At 44.3% G+C, this 14604-nt stretch overlaps 1 protein-coding gene across 14 annotated transcripts in view; it reads left to right on the top strand.

Moving 5' to 3' along the window:
* The first annotated feature begins 1894 nt into the window (after positions 1–1894).
* Positions 1895–14604, top strand: part of KLHL23 (kelch like family member 23) — a 60701-nt gene continuing 47991 nt past the window's right edge. For all 14 annotated transcript variants that reach the window (XR_004370353.2, XR_004370352.2, XR_004370351.2 and 11 more), the window contains exons 1-3: positions 1895–2142; positions 3049–4263; positions 9288–9440. Coding sequence is in view for 8 of the 14 variants with exons in the window: in XM_058441315.1 (XP_058297298.1) it covers positions 3051–4263; positions 9288–9440 (1366 nt within the window). In the remaining 6 variants the exon portion in view is untranslated. The remainder of the gene's footprint in view (positions 2143–3048; positions 4264–9287; positions 9441–14604) is intronic.

Below are 14604 nucleotides of genomic sequence, written 5' to 3'. Positions count from 1 at the left end.
TACAGATCCGAAGACTAAGGATCAGAGAAGTTTAGTAATTTGTGAGAGGCTATGTGTTAGATAAGCGGCAGAGATCAGCCTTAAGCCTGAAACTAAATCTCATATGCTTTCCTTTTCTAACTATGCTGTTTACCAGATGTTGGGATGTTAAACTTTCATCTTTCTTCCTTTTGGGTCCAACACATTCTCTTATTTGTCCATAAGAATCACCTGCTGCCCTTGATTAGAATGCAGATCCCTAGGTCACCACCCCACAGAAGTCTGTGCGTGGGGTGTGGTAGTTGTGGGGGCTGCATAACCAGCATCTTACATAATTCAATTAAGATGATCTGATTTGTGGAATTAAACTAAAACCCACCAGAGAACAAACAGATGCTATTTATTCAGAGTTTGCTGTAGAAGGGAGTCCCAGTCACCATCACTTGACTTTGTTAGAGGCTCAAAGGTGGGGCAGACGAGTGGGAAAGCTTTATAGAAGTGAAGAAAAGCCCCCAGTATGCTCTGATTGGAAGTTGTTGGCATGGGAAAGCTGCAGGTGGGCTACTAGAAGCAGGGGTATTTTATGTGATTGGTTTGCGGAACATATTTGGCTTTCTCTGGTTGGTGCTGAAGTGGAACTAGGGGTAAAAATAGGGAAGTTGTACTTTGGAAGGCCCAGGCAGGAGGATCACTTGAGTCCAGGAGTTTGAGACCAGCCTGGGCAACATAGTGAGACCCTGTTATGAAAAAAAATTTTTAAATTTTCAAAAATTGCACATCTGTAGTCGTAGGTACTTGGGAGGCTGAGGCAGAGGATCTCTTGAGACCAGGAGATCGAGGCTGCAGTGAGCTAAGATCGTGCCACTACATTCCAGCCTGGGCAACATAGCAAGACCCTGTCTCAAAAAAGAAAAAAAATACGGAAATTGCCAGTCGTTGACTACTTCCTGACTGTTCTGGTTCAGCTGCTACCAAGGTTGTGGTCTGCCTTCCTGGGCTTCTTACGTGGTTCAGAGTTCTGTTGTCACATACTATCTGGCCATTCATGTATATTGCGTTTCTGAGACCATACTCTGGGAAACACGTGGTCCTCTGGTAGTGGTGAAGGTCCCTGTGAGCTAGGGACCATCCGTCAACACTCTTATGACTACTAGTGTCTATCCCTATCAGGACTCGAAGCACTTAGTAAAATCTTGCGAACGAATGAATGAATGATATACAAAAATATTTGATACTGGCTTTAGTTAGAACAAGAAAATGAACTTTGTGTACCACATAGACATCTGTGACTAGAGTGGCCGTCACCAGAAAGGCTGCTCCTTCCAGCTACTATGCTCTAAATACAATAACCTGAATCTTAGCACGACTGGACTTCGCCTTGACTTCGCCTTGGCCCCGGCTGCCCAAAGTTTCTCTCAAAGCTTCAGCTTAACCCCTGATGTGCTCACCAGCACCAAGGCGCCCTCCTGAGTGCTTTGCGGGAGGTGGCATGGCGTTTGTGGGAAAGGCCGGCTACTTCTGGCATTTCAAAGGAGCCTCCAATCCCTGACCTTTAGTTGTGCCGCATTCTCTCCACTCTTTTCCCCTTCTCTGTCCTCACAATTGGTTCTGGGCTGGTGAAGCCTACTGAGGGAGGGGAGTGTACACACATGCACACGCGCGCGCGCGCACACACACACACACTCATATATGGTGTTATTAATAATTCAGGACTCAGGGTTTATCTAAGAGAAGACGCTCGACCTGGTGTGAGAGAGCGCGCGGGAGAGCGAGCGAGCCAAGGAAGGGGAAGGCGGCGGCGCGGGCTGTCTCCTGGGGAAGCAGTCCCACCTGCCGTGGGGGGCGCCGCTGGGGAGGGGCCGAGCCGCGCGCACGCCCGCACGCCCCGCCACGCCCCGCCCCGCCCCGCCCCGCTCGCCGCGCGGCCCGGCGACGGGGAAGTTCCCGCGAGTGGCCTCGCGCCCAGACCGCGCGGGGGGCTATTCGGGTGGAGGCGGGGGAGCCGCCGGGACACCAAAATAGGAGCTGCTTGTGGGGTGGAGCGGCACTAGCTGGCGGCCTCCGAGCGCCTCTTCCAAAGATGGTCAGAGGGGCCGGAGGCGTCCCCGCTCCCGCTCGCTGCTAGCCCGCGGGCCAGCGCCGCGTGCCGAGCCCCGGCGGGAGGTAGGTGCGGTGCGGACCCGCAGCCCGAGGCCGGCCTGCGGCGAGCGAGCGGGGCTGGGCGCGGGGAGCGGGGCCGGGCGCGGGCAGCGAGGCCGCGCGGGAGAGGAGCGCAGACAATGGCCGCGCGGTCGCCGGGCCGGGCCGAACGCGTTGCGCGGGGGCTGCCTGCGGCGTCTTTCCCACACCTGCGCGGAGTGCCGGGCAGAGGGACGCGGGCACTGGGCCCGCGGGCGGCACGCGGCGCCCTCGAGTCCAGCCCCTCTCCTGGCCCCGGGGCCGGGCGGTCTCCGGGCGGGAACGTGGGCCGGGGCCCAGGCGCGGGGCGCGCGGAAACCCCTGCGGCGGGCGCGGGGGAGGGGGCGCAGGCTGCAGGGGCTGCGCCGAGCCGCCTTCCTTTCTCTCCTTCCTTAAGCGAAAGGGCTCAGGATTTCGCTTTTCCGAGACCTCTTCTTGTCCGTTTATATTTCCATCATCCCTTTCTTGGCATTTCGATGTGATTTCAAAGGGAGACGAGCTTGGGGAAAAGGTTGAATTGGGGCCGAGCCGAGACAGCTGAGGTCCAGCCTCGAGTGGGGTGACCCTCGGACACTTGCCTTGCCTAGTGTGGGATCTCATCTCCGAACGCCAGGCCAGGGTAGATTGCGGTGAATGGAATAGCAAATCAGTACTCTCAAAAGGACTACTGAAAAATCCAGGAGCCTCATTTCAAGCTCCGAGCTACCCTGAATTTAAATTGACCACCATATAAATGATCAAACAGTCCATCCACATTTTGCATTTATTATTTAGATGTTGAACTTAGTCCAGTTTTGGAGTATATCCGATGCTAGTCAAGTTATTTAGCATTGATTATTTGAGAGAATGTGCAACATTGAAAACACATTTGTTATTTCATATTTATTGCAGCCATGGCTCTAAAAGGACAAGAAGATTATATTTATCTTTTCAAGGATTCAACACATCCAGTGGATTTTCTGGATGCATTCAGAACATTTTACTTGGATGGATTATTTACTGATATTACCCTTCAGTGTCCTTCAGGCATAATCTTCCATTGTCACCGAGCCGTTTTAGCTGCTTGCAGCAATTATTTTAAGGCAATGTTCACAGCTGACATGAAAGAAAAATTTAAAAATAAAATAAAACTCTCTGGCATCCACCATGATATTCTGGAAGGCCTTGTAAATTATGCATACACTTCCCAAATTGAAATAACTAAAAGAAATGTTCAAAGCCTGCTTGAGGCAGCGGATCTGCTACAGTTCCTTTCAGTAAAGAAAGCTTGTGAGCAGTTTTTGGTAAGGCACTTGGATATTGATAATTGTATTGGAATGCACTCCTTTGCAGAATTTCATGTGTGTCCAGAACTAGAGAAGGAATCTCGAAGAATTCTATGTTCAAAGTTTAAGGAAGTGTGGCAAGAAGAAGAATTTCTGGAAATCAGCCTTGAAAAGTTTCTCTTTATCTTGTCCAGAAAGAATCTCAGTGTTTGGAAAGAAGAAGCTATCATAGAGCCAGTTATTAAGTGGACTGCTCATGATGTAGAAAATCGAATTGAATGCCTCTATAATCTACTGAGCTATATCAACATTGATATAGATCCAGTGTACTTAAAAACAGCCTTAGGCCTTCAAAGAAGCTGCCTGCTCACCGAAAATAAGATCCGCTCCCTAATATACAATGCCTTGAATCCCATGCATAAAGAGATTTCCCAGAGGTCCACAGCCACAATGTATATAATTGGAGGCTATTACTGGCATCCTTTATCAGAGGTTCACATATGGGATCCTTTGACAAATGTTTGGATTCAGGGAGCAGAAATACCAGATTATACCAGGGAGAGCTATGGTGTTACATGTTTAGGACCCAACATTTATGTAACTGGGGGCTACAGGACGGATAACATAGAAGCTCTTGACACAGTGTGGATCTATAACAGTGAAAGTGATGAATGGACAGAAGGTTTGCCAATGCTCAATGCTAGGTATTACCACTGTGCAGTCACCTTGGGTGGCTGTGTCTATGCTTTAGGTGGTTACAGAAAAGGGGCTCCAGCAGAAGAGGCTGAGTTCTATGATCCTTTAAAAGAGAAATGGATTCCTATTGCAAACATGATTAAAGGTAAGTGGAGATTATGTTTATTTTGTATTTTTTAGATGTCTGGGGCTAGACCAGCAGTCTCACTTCTCTTGAATTTATCACTTTGGGATGCTATCCAGGAACTATAGTGAATTTTACAAATAATGCTACACAGAATGTTCCAGATAAAAACAATATAGCATAGTTCCCAACTTGTGTGAGAGTTATGAGAATTTATATTCAAGTCAAGGGCTAGATGAAGAGACAAATCTGGACAGTTTTTCATTTTTTCCTGTTCTTAAAATTGAACCCTTTAAAATTCTGCTATTCAACTTTTTTCCTCTCAAAATACGCTGATCAGCTCTCAAGCGGTCCTTCATTAAAACCTTGGAAGGTTTGGTCCCTACAGGATTTAACAAAGTACTTTCTTCCAGGAACCAGAGACAACGTCTGCTTTTGCAATTCAGTCCTCTCTGAGAGGGGCAGACACCATACTCTCCCTCATGTGACCCACAGAACCTGGCACACCCCTGGGTCTCGGTATCTATCTGATAAACACTATTTTCTGCTGTGTTTGGCGATTTGCTAGCCTTGCTCTCCTTCTCTCCCACTGGAAATAAAGTTAAAGGGGAATCTTATTTCATTGTATTTATTCATTGGTGCTGAGGAGTTGTACAAAAACAACTGGTAGGTTGTTACCAAATTTGTATCATTTTGTCCCAAATGTTTCTTCCCAGGCTTTTCTGTTTCTTTTTTAATGCTAGTAAGAGTGTGGGAATTTGACCTGGTCTGGAAATCTGACCTGGTATGATCCTTGGATGACAGGCAGGAAGCTGAGAGGCAGAACAGTCTTGGGATCAGGCACGCTGCCTCTGAAGCTAAACTGCCTGCATGCAGATCCCTGCTTTCCTCTTACTTACTGATGAGCTCTGGCAAATTGTTCAATCACCCTGTGCCCCCGTTTTGTCATCTGTATAATGAGGATGACGATATTACCTAGTCTCGGATCACTGAGAGGATTAATCTATGCTTGTGAAGTGCCTAGAACAGTGTCTGACAGAGTAAGCATGCTATAAATGTTAGGCTTGATTGTCCTGAATGTCGGTATCGAAGGACATGTCAGCTCTTAGAGAGCAGAAATTGATTTCACGTGAAGTCGTGACCACTCTCACACCAGGGTGGGAGAAGGTAGCAGAAAGCCCGGTGCTGTTGCTCCCCTGGTTTTTGTCTTTGCCTGAGTCTCACCACTACTTGCTGATTCCAGGAGGGCTCTGAATGTCCTGACCCCTCTTCTGCAAAAGAAACAAGAAAAGTCCATATATTTAAGCAGCTATTGTAAACTAGCATACATTTCTGATTCTGTTTTTTAAGGATGATGTAACAGTTTCAGTGGTTTTGTGGTTCAGAGTATATTTCTTTTTCTTTTTTTTTTTTTGAGATGGAGTCTCACTCTGTCTCCCAGGCTGGAATGCAGTGGCGTGATCTTCGCTCACTGCAACCTCTGCCTCTCCGGTTCAAGCAATTCTCCTGCCTCAGCCTCCTGACAGGCATGTGCCACCACACCTAGCTAATTTTTGTATTTTTAGTGGAGACGGGGTTTCAATTCACCATGTTGGCCAGGCTGGTCTTGAACTCCTGACCTCAAGTGATCCCCCAACCTTGGCCTCCCAAAGTGCTCGGATTACAAGGGTGGGTTTAGAGTATATTTCTTTGAGAATGAAAGCTTACTACTTTACTGAAATTTTTAAAATTTATATTTAGAACAGTGCTTGCTGGAAAAAAATATGCTGCGATGGTATATCTACTGTGAAACAAAAGCCATATGCATGCTTGCCTTAACCTTGAATGGAGTAGGAGATCCTCATACCTCAAAGTCCTCCCTCACCTGCTAACTGGGTCTGAAATTCCAGTTTTATACTTTGAACTCAAAGCTTTGATTCTTGTTTATATCTAGTCATCCCAGGGAGAGGTAACACTTTGCCAGTTATGTGCAGTTTTGACTACTACTTGTTTTGGTGGGTGGACTCATGCAGAACTTTTTTAAAACAATTTTTTAAATTTTATTTTTAATTTTTAAAACTAGAAATGGGGGTCTTACTATGTTGCCCAGGCTGGTCTTGAACCCCTGGCCTCAAGTGATTCTCCCACCTTGGCCTCCCAAAGTGCGGGGATTATAGGTGTGAACCACCACACCCAGCCATACTGAACTTTTAGATTCCCATTTTTTGGTAGAAAGGATAACATTTTTTTCAATTCGTTTTATTTTGTAGCCTTGAAGTGAAATAGCAGCTTTCTGTGGTAATGAACTTAATTTGGGTACAGTCAAATTTAAAATTTATTTCCTTTTTTTTGGTCCTGGACCCAAATTAAGTTCACTAATGTACAGAGAAGAAATAAATACTTGGCTGTTTAGGAACTCCTAAATCTTTATTTTTTTCCATCATAACTGCTCTACTTATAAACCCACTTTTATTTTGGAATAGAAAGGAACAAGAAGATTAAACTGTATCCTGCAAAATGGTGCTAGGTAAAAGTTAGTGGAAAGACAAAACCAACATTTTCAACTAAAATGATCCTCATCATCTTTCTTCCTTTTTTCATCTTCCCTCCAAACCTATTTCCTCCCCTTCCTCCCCCTCCTGTTCCTCCTCCTCCCCCTCCTCCCCCTCCTCCCCTTCCCCTCCTCCCCCTCCTCCCCATCCCTTCCCCTCCCCCATCCCCTCTCCCTCCTTCTGCCTTCTTCTTCTTCCTCCTCCTCCTTCCCCTCCTCGCCTTCCCCCACCCCTCCTTGTTTTGGCATCAGTGATTCCAGTTTTTCCAGCTCAGGACCTCAAAATCAGTTTGGTTTGCCTCTGCGTCAGTCAGTCATCAAGACCTGTGTGTTTTACCTGTCTCTTTCTCTATGCTGTTCCCTCCATACCCAAAGTCCCTTCAAAATCAGGCCCTCGAGACCACCCACCCTGGCCAGTAACTAGATCTTTCTGGTACCTGTTCTTCCTTTGTTAGTTGCTGTATTTCTCTGTTTAAAAACCTTTTAAATCTGGCTGAATTAAATCCAGATTCTTTGTTGGGCATCAGTATCCTTTGCTACCTGGCTTCAACTTACCATGCCAGCCTTAAAGTCCCATGCAACAACCCCCAATGTGCCACCTGCCCTGGTCAAACAGTGCTACTTGACATTGTCCAGTAAGCCTTTGCACTGGCTTTTCTCTCTGTCTAGAGTGGCCTCCTCTCACCTATACCTGCCAACTTCCTACCATCACCCAGGTCAAATTCCACCACCACCTGCTGTGATTTCCCTTGTCAAATGCAGTGTTTTCTTGCCCTGACCATGCCCAGCAATTCATCTGTCCCTTTTTTCATGGTGTTTCTTCCATTTTATACCTAGTGTTTTAATTACAGCCATGTGCCACTTAACAATGGGGATATATTCTGAGAAATGTGTGATTAGGCAATTTTGTCATGTGAACATTATACTTACACAACAGGCTATACCATACTAATCGTACAGCCTAATACACACCTAGGCTGTATGATATAGCCTGTTACTCCTAGGCTTCAGGCCTGTATAGCATGTTACTATACTGAATATTCTAAGCAATATAACACAATGATAAGTCTTTGTGTATCTAAACATAGAAAAGGTACCGTAAAAATACAGCATAAAAGATAAAAATGGCAGACCTATTTAGGGCATTTACCATGAATGGAGCTTGCAGGACTGGAAGTTGTTCTGGTTAAGTCAGTGAGTGAGTGGGGAGGGATTGTGAAGGCCTGGGACATTACTGTACACTACTGTAGACTTTACTTTTTACTGTTTTTGAAACAGGGTCTTGCTCTGATACTTAGGCTGGACTGCAGCGATGTAAACATAGCTCACTGCAGCCTTGACCTCCTGAGATCAAGCAGTCCTCCCACCTCAGCTTCCCGAGTAGCTGGGACTACAGGCACATGCCATCACACGTGGCTACTTTTTTATTTTTTATAGAGATGTGGTCTCACTTTGTAGTCCAGGCTAGTCTCAGCCTCCTCCTGGGCTCAAGTGATCCCCTGCCTCAGCCTCCTAAACTGCTGGAATTACAGGCATTGCTGTAGACTTTATATAGCTTATAAAAATGTTTTCTTTTTATCTTTATTCTATAAGCTTTTTTTTTTTTTGAGACGGAGTCTCACTCTGTCGCCAAGGCTGGAGTGCAGTGGTGCTATCTCAGCTCACTGCAAGCTCTGCCTCCTGGGTTCACACCACTCTCCTGCCTCAGGCTCCCGAATAGCTAGGACTACAGGCGCCCGCCACCATGCCTGGCTAATTTTTTGTATTTTTAGTGGAGACGGGGTTTCACCGTGTTAGCCAGGATGGTCTCGATCTCCTGACCTCGTGATCTGCCCACCTCGGCCTCCTAAAGTGCTGGGATTACAGACGTGAGCCACCTCGCCTGGCCTCTATAAGCTTTTTTATATTTTATATATATATATAACTTATTTATTGATTTTTTTTACTTGTTAAACTTTTTTGTTAAAAAGTAAGACACAGACACACACATTAGCCGAGGCCTATACAGGGTCAGGATCATCAATGTCAGAATCATCAGTATCACTGTCTTCCACCTCCACATCTTGTCCCACTTGCAGGCTTTCAAGGGCAATAACAGGCATGGAGCTGTCCTCTCCTATGATAATAATGCCTTTTTCTGGAATACCTCTTGAAGGACCTGCCAGAGGCGTAGATTTATTTACACCAGCATCACCAGAAACACATGAGAATGCTTTATGCTATGTCTTTATAACAGCTACAACAATATCACTAGGTGATAGGAAATTTTCCATTCCATTATAATTTTATGGAGATCATTGTGCATGGTGCATGGCTGTATTTGTGTGCACATCCCACCATCTCTTAAGAGCACAAAGAGCCTTCCTTTTTTATTCTTTTGTCCCTTATAGCACTTAGCACAGTACCTTGCATTTTACCATCAGTAATAACAAAAACAACAATAAATTTAGCCCAGTGTTCACTGCAAAAAAGAACAAAAGCTCAATCTAAAGATGTGATTTTAATTAATACATAGGTGTGGGGAATGCTACTGCCTGTGTCTTACATGATGTTATCTACGTCATTGGTGGCCACTGTGGCTACAGAGGAAGCTGCACCTATGACAAAGTTCAGAGCTACAATTCTGATATCAACGAATGGAGCCTCATCACCTCCAGTCCACATCCAGGTAACAAAAATACTGTCTCAAATAGTATATGTTATGATGTAGTTTAGTAGCTTAAAGGATGGCTAAAAATGGGCTGGAAATAGAAAATGCTGATTTTATTGTAGACTACACATGGGTAGAATTAAAATTCTCAAAATATTCATATATATCCATCCAACAATAATCACAATGAGATTCTGATTGGGTCACATCTACAAATATTTTCCCTGATGTCTTTATACAATGCACATTATAAGTCTATGTAGTCAAAAATGTTAGCGTCTTTAAATTTTTTTTCACTTATTTCTTTTTTGTGTTTTCCTTTATGTGCCATCTTTCATTTTTGACATTAATTATATAAAATACAATGTTCATAAGTAGTCGAAAAGCACCGTTCTATCAAATAGAAAGGGTACCCAGTGACTGAAGTTCAGCTAGAGATTGTTTCCTGTTTTAGAAGCATGTTCTTTCTAGGTTTCACTTACTATTAAGCATTCACTCCTACAATGTGCAGAGCCATATGTTGGCCTTACCTTAACGCTCATACAGGGAACATGCTGTCTGCCCATAAGGAATGGCCTGTCTTCTTGGATGTCTTTTTGTTCTTTGACTTGCGTCTTTGTGAAGAGCTCAGAGGGAAGCACAGGTTTTAGTCTGTTTCAGTTATGCCATAGGTTTAAGTTGTTTTCATTAGGAAAGATTCATCTCATCGTACCACCATGTTACCTTGAATCATTTTCCATAGAGCATCAAGCTTCCATGTGGGTCCAGTGGAGGGCGTAGTTGAAATTCACAAGCTGGAACCATCTGAGAGGACTAGTAATACTTACCATAGATCAGGCACTGGCTAAGCGCTTCATATGTGTATTACCTCAGATTCTCACTACGAGTCTGTGAGCAGGTATTGTTTGTCACCATTTTACATATCTGGAAATGGAGGCTTAGAAACAATGAGTAACTTTTCGAAGGTCATAGTTTCACAGTTTGAAAGTGGTGGACCAGGATTCAAAATCTGGCAGTCTGATTCCATAACTTGTGCTGTAGCCACTAAACAATCTGCCTCTCCTTAAGGGAGCAGACTCTCCTGCTTTCAGCCAAGGCAGCTGCTTCCAGCCCATACATCATCTATCCCATATGATGGATGGTTCAGCTGAAGCACACCTAAATCTGGTGCTGCATCTCCATATGTGCAGGCTTTGCATGAGAAGAAACTTTAGCCACAGGCTTCCCTGGGTGTAAAGACATCATGGAATGGGTAAAATTCTGCCTCCTAGTAGCCCAAATGGACCATCCCAGACTCTCCACCACTTTATGCTGTGATCAGTGAAGTTATAATGGAAAGGAATTATAACAACTCATAGTGAGTAATAGCTAGCATTTATTCAGTCAGTGTGTGGCAGGCATAAACTATTCCAGTAATTTTACGTGTATAATCTGTTTAAACCTCAAAGTAATTCCATGAGCTAGGTACTGTTTTTATCACATTTTATAGGACACTGAGGTACAAAGAGGTTAAATAAATTGCCCAAGGTTAGCCAGCTAGTGCTTATTAGAACTGAGGTTCAAACCTAGACAGTCTGGCTTGAACTTCACTGTTATCTCACCTGAACCTCATGTTAACCTTAGAAGTTAGATGTTACTCTGCCTATTTTGTGGATAAGCTTATCTTTACAAAGAAAATGCAATACATGAAAAGTCAGAATTCACAAATTAGAGGGCAGTTATTTATATTATAAATTTAATGTATATGTCATTAAGAGATTCCCTCAAAAATAAGTTTTCCATAACATATTTCATATAACTTATTAACTACATGAAAAAGAGTCTGAGAGACAGTGTCACTTTGGATGTAATCCAAGTATTAATAAGTCATGGCAAATTGAAAATCCAAAATAAATGTTAAATTATAGTAGAAATCAATGGTAACATAATATGCATCCACGTGTAAAGTTTTGATTTCCATTGAACTTTTTCCTGATGAAACATAAAAAACAGACTTTAAATCAGTACCTTGCATGATGTGTTCTGTTTAGCTTTCACAGTCCTTAAAATATTTTTGAACTGCCTTGTTACCAATATTTAAACTTTAAGAGATTTCAAGTAAAAATCATGATTTCTGTCCTTTAGAAGAAATGGGAAGACCTGGCAGCCTTGGATGTATTCCTTCTAGGCAGCAGTCACGGGAGCCGGGGGGCAGCTGTTCCCCTAAATGAGGCTTGTGTGCTCCGTTCACCACAGTCCTTCCAATTCTCCTCACGTCACTGACCTAGGGGGCCTGTGCTGTTGTTTTTCTTGCTCCTGGCTGGCTTTGCTCAGCTAGTCTGTTAAATCCTTAAGCTCTTGAAGGCTGTGCATCTGCATCTACTGAATTATAGCAAGGTTTATTTCTTACGGATTTTAGCAGTACCTCCTGAGGAATTAAAATGTCATCCTTGAGTTGACTTCATAGAGATACATTGCTTACACTGAGAAGAAATGACTACTGTTATTTTTTAAAGATAATATAAGTATTATATTTTATCTTAACCCCTTTAATGGGGTAGTTTGTATAATTGGGAAACATGGGACTATAGTTACATTGAATTCAAGGTGACATTTATTGAGACCCTACAATGGAAAAAGGTAGGATTCTGATAATTATGTAAGATGATTAAGTGCTAGTCTTTACTGCCGTAGGAGCTCAGAATCCAGGAGCAAATATACATACATAGTTGAAATACAGGACAGTCTCTGCTAAGTTTTGTAAAAACAAGTGCTATTGAAATTGAGAATAAAAAGAGTGTAAGTCTAATTAAGGGAAATCTGACCATCTTAGAATGCTTCCAACGGTAGGTGGTTATGATCTGGGCCTTAAAGAATGGCCCCAAATAAGGAAGCTAGTTTTTGACGAAGGGTTTTTCTGGCAAGAAGTCAGCCCAATGGAGGAAGGTGGAAAGGAAAGTTTCAGGTGTATTCCATTACCTGGGAGTAGACATGAATGAATGGAATGGAAGAGGGTATAATGGGAGATCGGATGGGAGAGCTCAGTTGGAGAGCATGTCATGGAGAGCTTTGAATGGCAGTCTGAGTAATTTTTTTTTTTTTTTTTTGAGATGGAGTCTCGCTGTTTTGCCCAGGCTGGAGTGCAGTGGTGTGATCTTGGCTAACTGCAACATCCGCATCCCAGGTTGAAGCTATTCTCCTGCCTCAGCCTCCCAAGTAGCTGAGATTACAGGCGCCGCTACTTTGCCCGGCTAATTTTTCATATTTTTAGTAGAGATGGGGTTTCACCATGTTAGCCAGGCTGGTCTCAAACTCCTGACCTTGTGATTCGCCTTCCTCAGCCTCCCAAAGTGCTGGGATTACAGGCGTGAGCCATCACACCCAGCTCAGTCTGGGTAATTTTTTAAATGCAGAATCATACAGGTTTTCGAGCAAGAGAATGATGTGTGATCAGCTCTAGGTTTTTTTTTTTTTTTTTTTTTTTTAAAGACAGTCTCACTCTGTTGCCTAGGCTAGAGTGCAGTGGCACAATCTTGGGTTCAGCGATTCTTGCATCTCAGCCTCCCAGGTAGCTGGGATTACAGGCATGCGCCACCATGCCTGGCTAGTTTTTGTATTTTTTTTTTTAGTAGAGACGGGGTTTCACCATGTTGGCCAGGCTGGTCTTGAACTCCTGGCGTTAAGTCATCCACCCGCCTCAGCCTCCCAAAGCACTGGGATTACAGGCCTGAGCCACTGCACCTGGCCCAGCTCTGGTTTTAAGAAGAGAACTCCTGGCTGGGTGCCGTGGCTCATGCCTGTAATCCCTGCACTTTGGGAGGCCGAGGTGGGTGGATCATGAGGTCAGGAGATCAAGGCCATCCTGGCGAACATGGTGAAACCCCATCTCTACTAAAAATACAAAAAAATTAGCCAGGCATGGTGGCGGGCGCCTGTAGTCCCAGCTACTCTGGAGGCTGAGCCAGGAGAATGGCGTGAACCCGGGAGGCAGAGCTTGCAGTGAGCCGAAGATCGTGCCACTGCACTCCAGCCTGGGTGACAGAGTGAGACTCTGTCTCAAAAAAAAAAAGATAAAAAAAAAGGAAAAGAACTCCTTTTAGGTAGATTGGGAGAAAGACAGCAAGGGGATCTACTAACACTATTGTGTTTAACCAAGGGAGAAATGCTGAAAGCCTGAAGAAGTGGTAGCAGTAGAAAAGAGGGGCCGATATGAGGAATATCATAGATTCAATGGCTGATTGCTTCCTTGGCTGACAGCATACAGGAGATGAAGGACAGAAAGGAGTTGACAGTCGTCTCAGGGTCTCTGGCTGGTTGTCTGAGAGAATGAGGTATACTGAAGGAGAAGCTGACAGGAAGGGAGAAGAGGGGAGATGATGAGCTCAATTTTATAGTTTAGAGCAAAGGAATCATTGGATAACCCAAAAGAGCTGTCCAGCGGGCAAAGGGAAATGTGGGTTTGCACCTGAGGAGGAGGGAGGTAGCTGAATGTAGAGATCTGGGGATTGTTTGCTTGGATGGTGGCTCTGGGTATGGGGATGAATAAGATGCCTTGGTAGGGTGTGACCAGCAATACAGCTACGGGCAGAATCCTAGGAAACGGGCAGAGTTGAGGGATAAGCTGAGGAACAAGAGTGTGTGAAGAGCCAAGAGGAAGCAGTACGTGATGAAGGACCTGTGGAGAACTGTGTCAAGTGGGGAGAGAACTTTCCTGGCCCTGCCATTTATTTACCTGCCTTGCCATCGACAAGTAGATTAAGCTCTTGGGCCTTACTTTCCAGTAAAATCAGGAAGTTAGACTACATAAACTTTACAGGCTCTTCAATGAGAAAAGATCTTAGGAAAAAAAATGGAAATCAATTCAAATGGATATTGCGGTTTTCTCTGAATCCCTCTAGTTGTTTGTTCATATCACTCATCTAACACTGAATACAGACTGCTGTGTGTTGATGTTTTATACTTGTGTGTAAACTTTTGAGCCGTGACAGATGGTGTCACTCCCATTCTTGATTATTCATTTGTTCACTTATTCATGTCTAACATATCTGCTGTGTGCATCCTGCATGCTGCTATATACTCAGTGCTAGGAGCACAGTGAGCCAGGCACAGTCCCAGAGCCTCAGTGGCTTAGAGGGGTTAACCAACAAGAAAAAAAGCAGTTACAGCTCAGGAAGAAAAAGTTCCTATCCACAGTAATAGAACA

Source organism: Hylobates moloch, unplaced genomic scaffold, assembly GCF_009828535.3.
Source record: "Hylobates moloch isolate HMO894 unplaced genomic scaffold, HMol_V3 SCAFFOLD_1, whole genome shotgun sequence".
NCBI lineage: Eukaryota > Metazoa > Chordata > Mammalia > Primates > Hylobatidae > Hylobates > Hylobates moloch.
Note: the sequence above shows the minus strand (reverse complement) of the source record. Positions and strands in the feature narration are given on the sequence as shown.